Source organism: Eumetopias jubatus, unplaced genomic scaffold (genome assembly GCF_037043125.1).
Source record: "Eumetopias jubatus isolate StellerSeaLion01/CBP00866 unplaced genomic scaffold, mEumJub1_p1.0 scaffold_6, whole genome shotgun sequence".
Classification (NCBI taxonomy): domain Eukaryota; kingdom Metazoa; phylum Chordata; class Mammalia; order Carnivora; family Otariidae; genus Eumetopias; species Eumetopias jubatus.
The window spans coordinates 104117716-104132885 of NW_028274812.1; the positions used below are offsets into that span (position 1 = coordinate 104117716).

Sequence of the window (15170 nt, forward strand, 5' to 3'; positions counted from 1 at the left end):
CGTTCCCACTGCAACCCCAGGAAGGAAGGATTATTTTGCCTGTTTCATAGAGGAGGCTATCAACCTAAGCCCACCTGACTCATAAGCCCACTCATAAGACTGCTGGGGAGAAAAGGGGGAGAAATCAATTCAATAGGCTGTAAGCAAAAGAGGAAATATTATTATGAAAGCAGTGTTTCACAGATTTCCTGAGTACAGAACCAGAACTGGAAACTAGAAAGCTGTGCATGTGTGTGCATGTCCCCACCTCCCACTCCACCGCACCCTCCATCTTTTACCTCAGTCTTCTCTCTGTCTCTGTGGAGCACCTTCTGACGCTTCCTCAGCCCCGTGTAGAATGAGCCACTCCATACTTCTAAGGTTATATGCTACTGGTCTATCCTCTCATGATTCCTTTTCAACTTACCAGGAGAAGAATATTTTAATTTCCCCCCACCTTTTTTTTTTTTTTTTATCCAGGTGGGGATGTGAAATCTGAGGGAGGCCACAGAAATTCCTGAGTCCAGCCTACTCCTACGGGTAAGTCTTATGTATCCTCAAAATGTGCTCACCCATCTCCATTTGGACACCTCCAGAGCGGCCGGCTTCATTGTGGGAGACCTGGCTGTTAAAGTACCCACCTGTGTATACTGCTCCTGCCTCTATTAATTCTCCTCCAAGGAGCCTACCAAGGCTGAGGGGGCAGGCCTGGGAGGCAGGCTCAGCCCCAAGGTTTCCCAGTTCCTCCACCTGCCCCAGGCCCTGGCCGATGAGCTCTGGTCATCAATGTTCCTCTGAAATGGGTGCCTAACCACACCAGGAGAGACTGCCACCCTCCATGTCCAATCTCTCGGCAAGATTTCCCTGCTGTTTTTTTCAGCCCAGCACATGGCAGCTGGTGCTCAAGGGGACATATTATTCCAGAGGAAGACCTGCTGTGGGTAGCTCAGGGGCCAGAGGCCATGATGAGGACAGAAGTGGGCGTGGAGATCCCTCTGCTCTTGAGGATGCACAGGGAGGTAGCGACCCACAGGAGGGCCCAGCTGAGAGGGGAAGTGCAGAACCCAGTCCCACCCCCACCTCCCTACCCCCAGCCCAGCTCAGTCACAGGCCCTGTCTACGCCTTTCTGAGGATGTGGCCAGTGCCGAGGGTGGAGAGCAAATTGTGGAGAGGGGACTTTTTGACGTGGCTGAGGAGAATGAGGGCCCAGGGAGGGAGGGAGGGGCTCATCAGTGGGGGGTGAGGGGGACCCCTGAGAAGACTGTGTCTCAGGATGAGGGGGGAAACTACAGGCCTTTCTCTTTCCCAACTTGGGGGTGCTCAGTGTTGCTGCCTGGGCCTTTTCCCGCTCCACCCTCACCCCGTCTCCACTGCAATCCTTTGCATGGGCTGTGGCTAGCAGTACGGGGAAGTGTGAACTCTGAGAGAGGATGGACCCTGCAGATGTCAAGGGCACCGTGGGGCAGGTCAGGACAGAGTTGGAGATCCCCCTGTACCCGGAGCTTAGTCTCAGATGCCAGAACCAGCTGGCTCCCAGGAAAAGAATCCGACTGGTCCAGCTTGAGTCAGGTGTCTTCCAAAGTTCGTATGCCAGTAGAAGACCATGAGGAGCATGGCAAGCAGGAACCCCCTCTGGGAATTGCTGAGCACAGAGAAGGGGGATTGATGCTCAGGATGGATACCAACTAGAAAAGGAATCTTCCACAGCTGTACTACTTTCCTAGCAGAGGTTCAAGCATTTATTCATTTCAGAGAATTCAAACCAAGCATGGCCTGTATTAACATAAGCACCAATTGAGGAATGCGTAATGAAGATGTTAGGTGCCCAAAGACATTGATTTAGGTAGAAAAACTAGTAAACCTGGCATGTGGAGTAAGCAATTGGAGTTCATCAAGCCAGCTGCCTGGTGGAGACTCTAAATATTTTCTGGTTTCTACAGCAGGGCTGTCTGATAGGCCAAAAAACACACAAAACAAAGCAAGCCACCCATGTAATTTTAAACATTCTAGCAGCCACATATTTTAAAAAGGGGAGAAAAAGAGGGTAAAATTCATGTGAGTGAGATATTTTATTTAACCCAACATCCAAAATATGACCATTTCAACCCGTAATCAATAATATTGTTAATGAGCTGTTTTACATTTTTTTTTTGTTCTAAGTATTCAAAATCGGATACGTATTTCATATGTAGAGCACATGTCGGATGTGACATTTTCACTGGAAATACCTGATCTGTATTTAGATTTCCTAACATGCACACTGAACAACTAGGGCCGTAATCACACATTCTAGTTTTTATGCTACCTCTCATTCATTATGCGGGATGGAACTAATTCTCGTCCACGTTCCCAGTTCTTGCTCACCAAGTTGGTCTATTGCCCAGATTGTTCTTCCTATAGAGAGGTGACCATTGGTAAAAATGACCAGGCTGGGATTGTGAGCCTCTACCCCACGAAGGAAAACCATAGCTAGAACCTGGGAGCTACATTTGTTCACCTCTTTGCTTGGTTTATGTGACAACAAATCATTTTTGTCGCAGATTAACTATACTCAGTATAGGAGATTTCTGAGATTTTGTTGTTACTTTTTTCTTTTCATTGAAACAATCAAGTTTCCTTAGGGATAGCACTTTCATTGCCCCCTGAAATTCTATAACGGCCCATAGCGGGCCAGGGGATGCTGACAGGGCAAATGACTGGTGACCACATCCAAGCAGCGAACACTCGGTCCTTTCTGGCCATTCCTGTGGATAACGCGTATCAGCAAGGAGACAACAGCTCGGGTAGAGAACACCCGGCAAGGTTTCAGACCAAACGGCAGGTCCTGAGCTACCGGTAGAAGGCGTCTGGGTAATGGTCATAAGTAAAATCACGTAAGGACAGCACAGGTCTCACAACTCCTACTCTGGTCCAGGGACCGTCCCCCGCAGCAGACATGCGTGCTAGAGCTGCCGAGGATGCTCTCCTTCTCACGCTCTTCTCTCCTTCGGATGGCCCGGCCTGGTGGGGCCTCGGATTGTCTTATTCTTTTTCTTGTTGGTGTTTTGATTTGAGGAAGGGAGAGACAGCTCCAGCTCCCTTTTCTTGGCATCCCAGTCTTCGTCCTGCTGGTCCAGAGGCAGCCCCTGCTGCCTGGCGGTGCGCCGGTGGTCCCGGCACTCGGGCTCAGCCCTGGAGAAGGGGAACACGGCGGTCATCAGCCCCCCGCTGGCGGGGAGAGCCTGTCCCGGCTGCGGCATGGCCCCTTCTTCCCACCCTCTGCACACAGCCTGGCCACGCCAGCAGTCCAGGCGAGAAGGAAGAAGGTCGAGTTCGAGCATCTCCCAGGGCACCTTTAGGGATGCCTCAGACACTAAAGAAATGACTGGGAGATGGAGAAAAATGGCAAGCCCCTGAGTGGGAAGTTCTAGAGCTACCAGCATCTTAGTAGGTGGCAGTTTCCCTTCATTTCTTTTCCAATTGTATTTTTTTTCCTAAATATAAGACCATGTCTGTCCGTCGTGGAAGATTTTAAAGTATGGAAACATATACAAAAGAAATAAAAAAATACTCATAATCACATATGTATGGTAGGTAGAGATGGCTTTATGAAATAGCTAGGTGACATATAGACAGATGACAGATACAGAACAATAGAATAGATAATAGAGAAATAGGTGAATAAACCATCATATACACGTGGACAAGGGGAAGTATACGGAAGTATCGTCTGAAGTGCAAAGCATTACAAAAAGCAAGTTTCAATCAGAAGACAGCAAACCCGTTTGCCCCTCAGTCCGCATCCCCCCAACAAGCTAGAAGTGACCGCTCCATACTCAGGCCTCGTGGTACCCCTCCTCTGCCCTGTTCTTTTGACCTTTGCTACCTTCTAGCTTGTATTAGTGTTATTGATGTAAGCAAGTATCTCCTCTTCCAGGGAACTTAAGGTCCGGCACTGTCTCTGAGTCATCTTTAAAGCCCTTTGAGCATCTAGTTCAAAGCCATGGGCATGGTAGGGCTCCAAAGTATTTGTGAATGAGAGATTTACTCAGAAAATTGTCAAATACTGCCTAGGCTTCTTCCGAAATTCTCTTATATCCTTTCTCGTCATTATCCTAGCCCAGGAGCCCACCTGCTTGCAACAGGGGCTGTTAAGAAATCCCTCAGGGATCTTCATCCCCCCAGTACCCCTGAGTGTCCTCACACATACACACAACCTGTGCACATCTCCAACTTGATGCCTTCACTCCAAATCAAGAATCTTTCTCCCTCCTTCATTAGTCAGATCTTAGCTGTCTTTCAAGGTCCAGATTAATTACCCCTTAATCAGGATTTCTTCTCTCTGAACCGTCTTAACTGTCAAAAGGGAAGTTCCTCATGGGAGATGACGATAACTGGAAATGACTTGCACTTGATGTGGCTGACCTTTGTTGTTTTTGTCGGCTCAGTTCTGCTTGCCCACTTTTCCTGGTAATGGCACCCCCCACTCTTTGGAGAACCTCTCCTCCTCCATTTCAGTTATGCTGAGATCGTGTATCACACTCATCCATGCACTAGTCACTGAGGAGGGGCTGAGATTTTTGCAGAGAGAGTCAGCAGACGATAGCCAAGGACAGGATCCCAAGGAATTTCAGCCTCTAAAAGTCATGCAAGAATAGGAGCTCAAGAAAATCGTGAGCAGAAATGATCAGATAGGTAAGCAGAAATAGGAGAGAATAGCACCAGAGAAGAGAAAAAGTTATCCAAAGAGACACGCCAAAGGAGAAGAGTAATCAGATATCACATTAAGTGGAGTTAAGACGTGAGTTGAGAAGAGGCCATTGATTTCGCAACAAGGACCTCCCTGGACGAGCCCTGATTCAGTACAAAATGGAAAACAAGTGCAAAGGTGGATGAGGAAGACACCCACATAGATTAACATTAAATTACCCAGATTAACATTAAAGTAGCATAGAAATGCAAGAAGAGCTCGAGCCCCGTGTAGGGCTCCATGCTCAGCGTGGAGTCTCCTCAAGTTTCTTTCCCTCTCCCTCTGCCCCTCCCCCTCCCCTCTCAAATAAAGAAATAAATCTTTAAAAAAAGAAAGAAAGAAATGCAGGAAGAAGAAAGAAACAGCAGACAGTAAAAGGACCTCTAAATGTTTGTGTGTTTGTTCAGTAAGATCTATTTGAACACGTTCAAAGGCCAGAGAGGTCTGAGGGGGGAAGGAATAGAAAAAAGCTAAAAATACAGGAGAATAAAAGATGCAACATAGAACACGGGAATGATGACATTGTGGGAGATATAAAGGTTTGGGTTAGGGTCTATATGGAGGGACAACATGTAGGAGGAGGTTTAAACATGTAAGCCCTTGGTTTCAATATTCTCTATGCAGTAGAAAGCCTACTTTCTGAGGGACAGGCTGAGGTATGATGGGGATGTGAGCTGTCAGTGAAGGAGCAGGGCAGGGAGACAGATTGCCAAACTGTACCAAGAGCTCAGCTGAGGACAGAAATCCCAGAACTTCTGGTGGTGCCCATGAACTTATTTGTGGGCTTTTCTCTCCCAGACCAAGCACAGGAGTGAAGATGGAGACTGATACAGGGGTGGGAATTCTGGGTCACATGGTATAGGAGGACAAAAGGTTGGAAATTTAAGAATCATGCAAACAGCGAGGAAGAAGTGGTGTATCATGATGTCCAGATGGCAGACCGATGGAAGATCAGGAAACCTTCAGGCCGATGATCGATCAGGAGAGAAAGAAGTTGAACGAGAAGAGGTCTTGATGCACGCAAATACCTGTGTGAGGAACTGGCAAAATGAAGAAAGGGAGCTATGGTCACAGAGTGATATGTTAGAGCTTTTAAAAGTTCAGAGAACAGTGTTGCAGTTGCTGAGGTCCACAATGGATAGAGGTCACTGCGTGTAGGAGATGACGTACGAGCGGGGAGAAGTCTTCGAGTCAGGACTCAAGGTTCTGCTTTTACCCCCCAAGTCAATTTGATTATGATTTTGAATATTTTTTTAAAGATTTTATTTATTTATTTGACAGAGAGAGAGAGAGAGCACAAGCAGGGGGAGTGGCAAGCAGAAGGAGAGAGAGAAGCAGGCTCCCCGCTGAGCAGGGAGCCCAATGCGGGGCTCGATCCCAGGACCCCGGGACCACGACCCGAGCTGAAGGCAGATGCTTACCCGACTCAGCCACCCAGGCACCCCTGATTTTGAATACCACTGTTAAGAGAAAGTCTCTTGGGTTACTTCTACAGATATCTAATCTCATCATAAGCAACTCTAGTTTAACTTCTGGAAGATAACTTCATTTGCAAGTTCTTAGAAGAGCATTATACAGTCATTCCCCCTTCCCACCGTGAACTGCCCTATAGATAGATTCTCTATGGATCTCATTTTGGTTTTCAAGCAATGCTGCCTTCATTCACTTTCTTTACTGCCTCTTATACGAATCACTTATTAACTCAACCAGATTATAAATTCCCCAATTTTATTTCCATCCCTCCCAAAGCTGTACCTGTCAAGTACATAACTGATACTTAATTCTATTTGAATGCAGTGGGTGAGAGAAAAAAATTAACAAGTGCTAGAAAAGTCATGATCTTTGGTGAGTGTGTGAGTAGAAGATGCATAGATGAATAGAAGTTTTAAAAGGTAGAAGGGCCCTTATAACTGATAGCCTAATTCACCAGCTTCCTTTTTAATATGAGAAACCTGAGGATCAGCAAGGTGGCTTAACTTGCCCAAGGTCACACAGCTAGTTGGAATACCTGTCAGGGGTCTGAAGGGGCTCCACGAATCTTGTACCATGACCCATTTTCAAATTTGGTGTCCCACCTCTCTTATCTGAGATAATTTTTGTATCATCTAAAACAATAATTATGAGAATTGCATACTGTTAAAATTATTATAAATATGTGTCATTATAGTAATTATAACTTTGGTATAATAGAAAAACAGTAGATTTTACATAATCTAAAACAATATAGTTTCCACCCAAACTAGTCATTTCAGGGAAAAGAAATAAAAACAACACAAACGACAGTTAGCTGAATTTGCTCGTTTCATTTTCATGGACCTCAGACCACTGAGTCAGCAAAGACCTTGACCCCAGGCTCCTGTTTCTCTACCATTTCTCTAACTGGAAATAAATGAAACTTACTTCTCCAGGAACGCCACACAGGCGGTCTGCCCGTAGATCTGTGCGATCCTCTTTGGCGTGTCTCCAAAGAAGTCGGGGGCGTCGATGGCGGCGTGCAATGCATGGAGAACTTTGAGCACATTCACGTGGCCTGACTCAGCTGCAAAATGAGCTGGGGTCCAGCCCACATCAGTTACCAGGCAGGGCCTGGCTCCATATTCTAGAAGGAGCTGCATCACCTCCATGTGCCCTTAGACGTACCAGGAAGAAACAGGAGGAGGTTAAGATTAAAATGTCTGCCTGACTAGGGCCAGACGTAGCCTGGATAGTATAAAAGAAGGGATGACACTTGCTTTGAGGCCCTTCCCGGTTTCCTAAGCGTCATCCCCTCCTCCATCTCCCTCTCTTACCTGGGACTCAGCGCCCCACCATTACCTCAGAAACCTTGCTCCCACCAGAGTCCTGGGCTCTGCAAGTATTCCCTCTACTCCATCCAGGGCCCTCCCTTCCCCTGTTCATTCCCACAAGCCCTTCCTAGGAATCTTGCTTTCCCTCCCAAGTCACCTATGCATGCCTATGCGGACACTGGTAAGGCTCACTCCGCTTTTGGCAGCCTCAGCGGTGATTCAAAAGCAAGTATTTTGCAACAACTTGGACAGAACTTGAGGGCATTATGCTAAGTGAAGCAAGTCAGAGAAAAAGAAATATCATAGGATCTCACTTATATGTGGAATCTAAAAAAAACAAAAAGACACCAAGGTCATAGGTACAGTGAAGAAACTGGTGGTTGCCAGAGGCAGGGGCTGAGGGGTTGGAGAAATGGGTAAAGGGGATTAAAGGGTACAAACATCAGTTATAAAAAAAATAAGTCCTGGAAATGTAACATACAGCATGGTGACTGTAGTTAATAATACTGTTTTGCATATTTGGTAGTTGTTAAGAGAATAGATCTTAAAAGTTACTGCAAGAAAACTTTTTGTAAAAAAAAAAAACCTTTTGTAACTATATGTGGTGACAGATTTTAACTTCACTTACTGTGGTGGTCATTTCATAATATCAACAAAAATTTAATTATGTTGTATACCTGAAAGTGATATAATGACGTATATCAATTATACCTCAATAAAAAATATTTTAAGTCCCACTTAAGCCAGATTCAAAGCACAGGCTTTCAATCCAAAAGATGTGGGCTCATACCTGCCAGTAAGTAACACTTGCTAACTGTGGAATCGCAGACAGGAGACAAAGGTCTGAGGCCCAGTTTCCTCATTTGTAAGTGAAAAATGTTATTACTTACCTCACTGAGTTCTTGTGAAGTACAAATGAAATCACAGACATAATGCATACAGCATGATGCCTAGCATACAGCAAACGTTCACTAGAAGGCGTTTTAGTATAGCCACCATCACTTTGTACTCAAATTTCTGCAAAATTCTCCCAACTGATTCTCTGCAACGAGTCTTGCCTCCTGCCAATCCATTCTCCATACAGAAATCCAAACAGTTTTTTTTAAAAAGCAAGTTGACTATAATACTCTCTTCCTTAACGTTCTTCAATGGTGTTCTATTGCTGAAGTCCTTGACAAGCCCAACGGCTGAGTTTTTGCCACTAGCCTCCTCCAATTTCGTAACTGAGCCATGTGAGGGGTGGGGGACACAGCAGTGAACATGACAGGGTCCCTGTCCTACCTTTCTTGTTGGAGGTCAAGAGGGCAGAGCACTAGCATTAATTGAGAGCGAACTATGTGCTAGGCATGTACACCCATTATCTTAGCGAATCCTCACTGCAAGATGCCAAGATAATCACTGTTCCCACTATGTAGGTGAATAAATTAAGGCCTAGAGATATTAAATAACTTGCTTAAAGTGCTACAACCAGTAAGTGGTGGTGCCAGGGTTGACATGTTCCATTTGGCTCTCAAGAAATGTTCTTTCCACTACCACACATGGACTACTGACTGGTAACCTCATGAAAGGCGGACTCAAAGGGATGGATTTTACCCAGGCATTGCCCACTCACCTTTGATTGCAGCCCAGTGAAGTGGGGTTCGGTCATTCCAGTCCACGTCCTTGTAGTTTGGGTCACAGAGACCTTTTTTCAAAATCTTTCTCACTAAATTGTAGTCTCCTGCAGCCACAGCTTGGTGGAGCTTTGTCATGTCCGACATTTTGGTCAATTCCATGACCAAAAAAAAAAAAAAACTATGGGAAAAACATACCGCTTAGGAAATTCTCTACAATTCTTTATTCCATAGGAATAAAGTGATCCCATAGGATTCCTTATCATTTACTTTCTTTCTTACCTCACAAATTCGTATGTGTGTGCTCTGCTGAGGGTGTATTTGGATTTCAGTCCCTGAGATTAGTATATGCCAGTCCCCTACTGAAGAACTATCAATGGCTCCCCTCTGCCCCCAGGAATATAGGATGAACTCATGGTTTGGGGTTTTCTATTTGGCCTCAAACTACTTTTCAGTGCTATTCCCTACTCTGATTCCAAACTGTGTGATTCTGAATTAGTTGTGCAATTCTGTGCCTTACCTTTCTCATCCATAGCATGGGTATAATTTGTCAAATTTGTTGTGAGGATACAAGGACAATCCATGTGAAAAATTTACTGACTGGACACAAAGCAGGCACTCCGTAGAAATTTAATACTATTGGCACACCAATTCAGATGGACAAGATGTAAACATGCAAATAAAATGCTTACAAGTTTTTTACAGCATTAAGACATAAATTGACAATTCTTAAACTATAGTTTACAGATGCTTAGGAATCCTGATTCTTTCAGGGGATCCATGAGATCAAAATTATTTTCATTTTAATATTAAAATGTCATTGGCCTTGTGCTGACATTTGTCCTGATGATTCAAAAGCAACAATGTAGAAAGCAGCCAGTACCTTAGCACAAAGCAAGGCAGTGGCAGTGACACCGAACTAGTTTAGCAGTCATGGTATTCTTCACCAGCACACACAAAGTCAAAAAAAAGAAAGAAAGAAAGAAAGAAAGAAAGAAAGAAAGAAAGAAAGAAAGAAAGAAAGAAAGAAAGAAAGAGAAAGAAAGAAAGAAAGAAAAAGAAGCTAGTTTCAATAAGGAAACTAAAGTAGTAGAGTTCTTTTTATAAATGTTGACCTTTGACTACATGACTTCATAAAAAATGATTTTAAAATATTGTATAACAAAATGTGTCAACATTTGGAAAGTCTGCATAACTCTGTGAACAAATGACAAGCGTATGATGTTACAAAATCATGCATGGGTAAAGAGACTCATTCAGGATAGGACAATGGATTTTAGTGAGACACAGTATGAAAAGTATAATGAGATTGTTTTAGATTCCAACTTACTTGTAAAGCGCTACCACCTGTCCAGTTTTGGTGTAGTATTAAAGACAAATATCCACAGTCATCTGAAAAGGTTATAAAATACTCTTCCCTTTTCCAATTTTATATATGTGAAGGACCAGATTTCCTTTCTATATTTCTCTCTTTTAAAGATTTTATTCATTTATTTGACAGAGAGAGAGAGAGAATAAGCAGGGGGAGCCCCAGGCAGAGGGAGAGGGAGAAGCAGGCACCCCGCCAAGCAGGGAGCCAGACATGGGGCTCCATCCGGAACTCTGGGATCATGACCTGAGCCAAAGGCAGATCCTTAAAAGACTGAGCCACCCAGATGCTCCTTCCTTCTATATTTCAACCAAAACAACAAACTGAATGCAAAAGAGCTAAGAATACATCTGTCTTCTATTAAGTCACATAGTAAAGAGATTCAGCTACATAAAAAATAAATAAATAAGCTGTTCTCACTTCTTTTGCTTTAGAAAATGTAATTATTTTTCATAAAAATATCACTAATGTTATTGCATATTAGGCTTACTATGATTTTTGTATATGATTTAATAAACATTTAAATTTTTTCTCAGTTTTAATTTCTAATAAGGTAAATATTGATAGCTATAATCCATATAAACAAAAGCTCTCTGGGGTTCTCAGTAATTTTTAAGAGTGTAAAGGAGTCCTGAGACCAACAAGTTTGAGAATTAGTGATATAAACAAATAAGGGGTTGGGACAGAAGAAAAGAATGAGGAGAGAGCCACTTGAGGTGGGGCTAGCGGGAATGTCTCTTTGATCCCAACATTTAAGTTGAGATCTAAAGAAGAGTTTGGAGTCAGCCAGACACGCTGTGGCCCAGCAGCGGCATCACCTAAGAATTTATTAGAAATGTGAATTATTGAGCCTCATATCAGACCAACTAATGTACACTGAAATACGAGGATAGCCCTAGAATGGGAGAGAAGTGCATAACACAATTAACATGCAATCTCCTAAGCGTTATGATGGCGGTGATTTTCTGGGGATAGAGGGAAAGGACCATTCTCTAGGACTAGGAAGTAAAAGGCACTTTTTTCTGAAAGTGACCTAAGCTGGTTCCCGAAGGGATGAGTAAGAGTCATCTTGGGCCCTGGCAGTGATGGAAGATCAACTCAGGCACAGCGCATGGGTGGCGGAGGCACATTCTGCAAAGGGCAAGTGGCTCCAACTTTGGTATACAGACCAAGGAGCCACAAATATTTCCTGTAAAGGGCTGGGTACAAAATTTTTTTAGCCTCTGTAGGCCAAGAGGCAAAAATCAAGACTATGATGTAACATTACATAACTATTATGTAACAAGAGAAAATCTCCAGCCAGGGATGGGCCATCCTGGGGGAGGAAGGGGTGGTGGAGGTGGGTGAGCATGCTTTGTGCTCAGTAGCCCTCAGCTGGTGACAGTCTCAAGGGGAAGAGCAACCAGCCCGAGGGGGAGGGGTCTGGCTGGTAGGATGGTTACTTTCCTTCTATTCCACAGATGCCCAGATCCCAGCATGCCCTTTCTCCTTTCCAAGAGCCCAACCATTTCAAGTTGAAAGCTGGTGGGAGGCAAGGTGACTTGACTGAACTAATTCTATTGCTCAGTGCCCAGAAACTGCTGACAGCAGAGTTCCCAAAGTGTGGGTGGTGACCAGCAGGGCCCTGGGCAGAGGCCAGGCACAGCTGTGGGCTCAGGAGACAGACTAGGAGCAGACTTGGGAGCAGTTGGCTTCCCAAAGCTCACAGGCTTGCCCACTAAGCGCTACCACCATAGGCGGTGACCATGGGCCCGAAAAAATGGAGTGAGCTACACTTGGCCTGTAGACCATTGTTTACCAACCTCTGGTCCATATAAAGTATCTGGGATGTAGGTAAAATGCAGATTCTGGTCTAAGATGAGGCCTGAGGTCCTGCATTTGTAGCAAGTCCCCACAACAACTACTAGTTCACAGCCCGCACTGAGTAGCCTTGGCTCGCTGGCTCTAAGGGAGGGGGGGAGACCCGAGGTAAGGGTGAGGCACTGAGGATGTTGCTGCTGTTCTTTCCTGACGGACTACGTGAGAATTACTGGTGGGTTTTAAAAAAAAATAGAGGCCTGGGCCTCAGCCTGCAGTACTTCAGGAATCATTAGCTGTGTCCGACAAGAACATGCCTTTTTGCACGAAGCGAGCACCCAGTCCATGCTAGGTAACAGAGGATGGCATAGGATGCGCTTTAACTTTTTGGCTTATTTGTTTTAGTAAAAAACCCTTACACTGGAGCACCGGATCAATGATAACAGAAAATAGTAAACAGAAGTACTAGTGGATTTCTAACCTGCAGCTATCACAAAAAGCCAAACCAGTTTTAGAATCAGTGTCTTGAACCCTCTGCTTGCCTTTCACACAAACCTTTAAGCAGGTTTAGGCTTAAATCACCCCCATTTGTTTCACACTTGAGTTCATACCAAAGAAATCCCACAACTTCACACAGATAAGTTGTAATTCAAGTAGAAGTTTCCAATGAGCTGCTTAATTTATTTGCAGAGGAATTGATGAACTGATCCTAAAAACTTATATGGAAATAAATGCAAGGGATTCAGAAGAATCAAAACAACCTTGCAAAAAGAATGAAGTAGGAGGACACAAACTTCCTGATTTCTAAACTTACTTCAAAGCTACAGTAATCAACGTGTGATATGAATGAAGTACACTGTGCCGGCATAAAATGTGGCATACAGATAGATATATAGAGCGAAATGGGATAGAATTGAGAGTCCAGAAATAAATGTTTACATTTATGGTCAACTGGTTTTCAATAAAGGTGCCAGGAAAATTCAATGAGGAATAAATAATCTTTCCAAATGGTACTGACACAATTAGATATTGCACAAGAATGAAGTCAATCCTTTCCCTCACGTCATATACAAAACTTAAGATAGATTACAGATCTAGGGGCACCTGGGTGGCTCAGTTGTTTGAGTGTCCAACTCTTGGTTTCAGCTCAGGTCGTGATCTCAGGGTCCTGGGATCGAGCCCTGCGTTGGGCTCCGCTCTCAGTGCGGTCTGCCTCTCCCTCTCCCTCTGCTCCTTCCCTCTCTTGTGCTCTCTCTCTCCCCCTGTCTCAAATAAATAAATAAATAAATTCTCTTAAAAAATGGATTACAGACCGAAATATAAGAACTTAAACTAAAATTCTTAGAAGAAAACTTGGGAGTAAGTCTTCATCACATTGAGTTAGGCAGTGGTCCATAGATATAACAACAAAAGCGTAAGCCACAAAAGAAAAAATAAATAAAAAGCTGGATTTCACCAAAATTAAAAAAAAAATTTTTTTTAAGATTTTATTTATTTTTTGACAGAGAGAGAAAGACAGCGAGAGAGGGAACACAAGCAGGGGGAGTGGGAGAGGGAGAAGCAGGCTTCCCGCGGAGCAGGGAGCCCAATGCGGGGCTCGATCCCAGGATCATGACCTGAGCCGAAGGCAGATGCCCAACGACTGAGCCACCCAGCCGTCCCCCAATTTTTTTTCTGTAAACAATACCTTTGAAAAAGTATAAAAGCAACTACAGGATGGGAGAAGATATTTGCAAATTATATATCTGATAAGAGACTTGTATCCAGAATATATACAGAACTCTTACAATTCAACAATAAGACAATAGCTCAATTAAAAATGGTCAAGGAATATAAACAGAAGTTTCTTCAAAATAATACGCTCATGAAAATACGCCCAAAATAATAAGCACATGACAAGATTCTCAACCTCATTAGTCATGAAGGAAATGCAAATGAAAACAACACTGACACACTGCTCACACCCTCTAGGATAACTGTAATCAAAAAGACAGACATTATGAGTGTCGGTGAGGATGCAGAGAAGGCGAAACCCTCATACACGTGGTGGGAATGTAAAATGGTGCCACTGCTTTGGTAGTCCTTCAAAAAGTTAAACATAGAGTTTTCATATGACCTGTAACTCCACACTTAGGTATATGCCTAAAAGAAATGAAAATATATGTCTACACAAAAACATGTATACAAATGTTTACAAGCAGCATGATTTATAATAACCAAAAAGTGGAAACAACCTAAATGTCCATTAGTGGCTGAATGCACGAATAAAGTGTGGGAGCTCACACATATAATATTGTTTGACACTAAGAAAGGAATAAAGTTTGACCCCTGCTACAACATGGATGAACTCTGGAAACAAGAAAAGAAGCTAAATGAAAGAAGCCAGGCACAAGAGACCACATATAGTATGATTCCATTTATGTGAAATGTCCAGAATAGGCAAATCCATACAGATAGAAAGTAGATTATCAGTTGCCTAGAACTGGGGTGAGGTGGGGGTGGGAAATGACTCCTAGTGAGTATAGGATTTCTTTGCGGGGTGCTCACTTTGGCAGCACATATATTAAAAATAGGATTTCTTTAGGGGGTGAGGAAATGTTCTAAAATTAGACAGTGGAGAGTGATGCTTTCATAACTTTGAATATATTAAAAGTCACTGAATTATGCACATAAATAAATGAATTTTATGGCATGTGGATTATATCTCATTAAAGCTGTTTAAAAAATGGTACTATTAATTAGAGGTTTTTCTTTAAAAAATTATTTGTAGAAAACACACCCAGTTCACTAGCCTACAACTGACTACTGAAATTTAGCAAATTCTCCTTCACATAAATCTTTGTAAATTTGATTAGGTACGCCTGAATGTCCATCTTTCTGGTGCAGGGGTCTAAAT

General features: G+C 43.5%; 1 protein-coding gene and 1 long non-coding RNA gene across 2 annotated transcripts; one reads left to right on the forward strand and one right to left on the reverse strand.

Moving 5' to 3' along the window:
- Positions 1–288: 288 nt before the first annotated feature.
- Positions 289–7893, forward strand: LOC148164118 (uncharacterized). Its single transcript, XR_015768349.1, has 3 exons — positions 289–360; positions 460–519; positions 7118–7893. It is a non-coding gene; the product is annotated as an uncharacterized LOC148164118 (long non-coding RNA).
- ANKRD66 (ankyrin repeat domain 66) lies at positions 1832–9283 on the reverse strand. Its single transcript, XM_028097701.2, has 3 exons — positions 9108–9283; positions 7110–7338; positions 1832–3151 (listed from the first exon to the last, which is right to left on the reverse strand). The coding sequence occupies exons 1-3, from the start codon at positions 9268–9270 to the stop codon at positions 2950–2952; spliced, it is 594 nt and encodes a 197-aa protein (XP_027953502.1). The 5' UTR covers positions 9271–9283; the 3' UTR covers positions 1832–2949.
- Positions 9284–15170: the final 5887 nt, after the last annotated feature.

Excerpts from the sequence above, each read along its gene's own strand:
- ANKRD66 (XM_028097701.2), bottom strand. The coding sequence starts at position 9,270 with ATGGAATTGACCAAAATGTCGGACATGACAAAGCTCCACCAAGCTGTG. Across the intron at positions 7,339-9,107 it reads TCACTGGGCTGCAATCAAAG|GGCACATGGAGGTGATGCAG; the intron begins GTGAGTGGGCAA and ends GGTACGTCTAAG. Across the intron at positions 3,152-7,109 it reads TGTGTGGCGTTCCTGGAGAA|GGCTGAGCCCGAGTGCCGGG; the intron begins GTAAGTTTCATT and ends CCCCTTCTCCAG.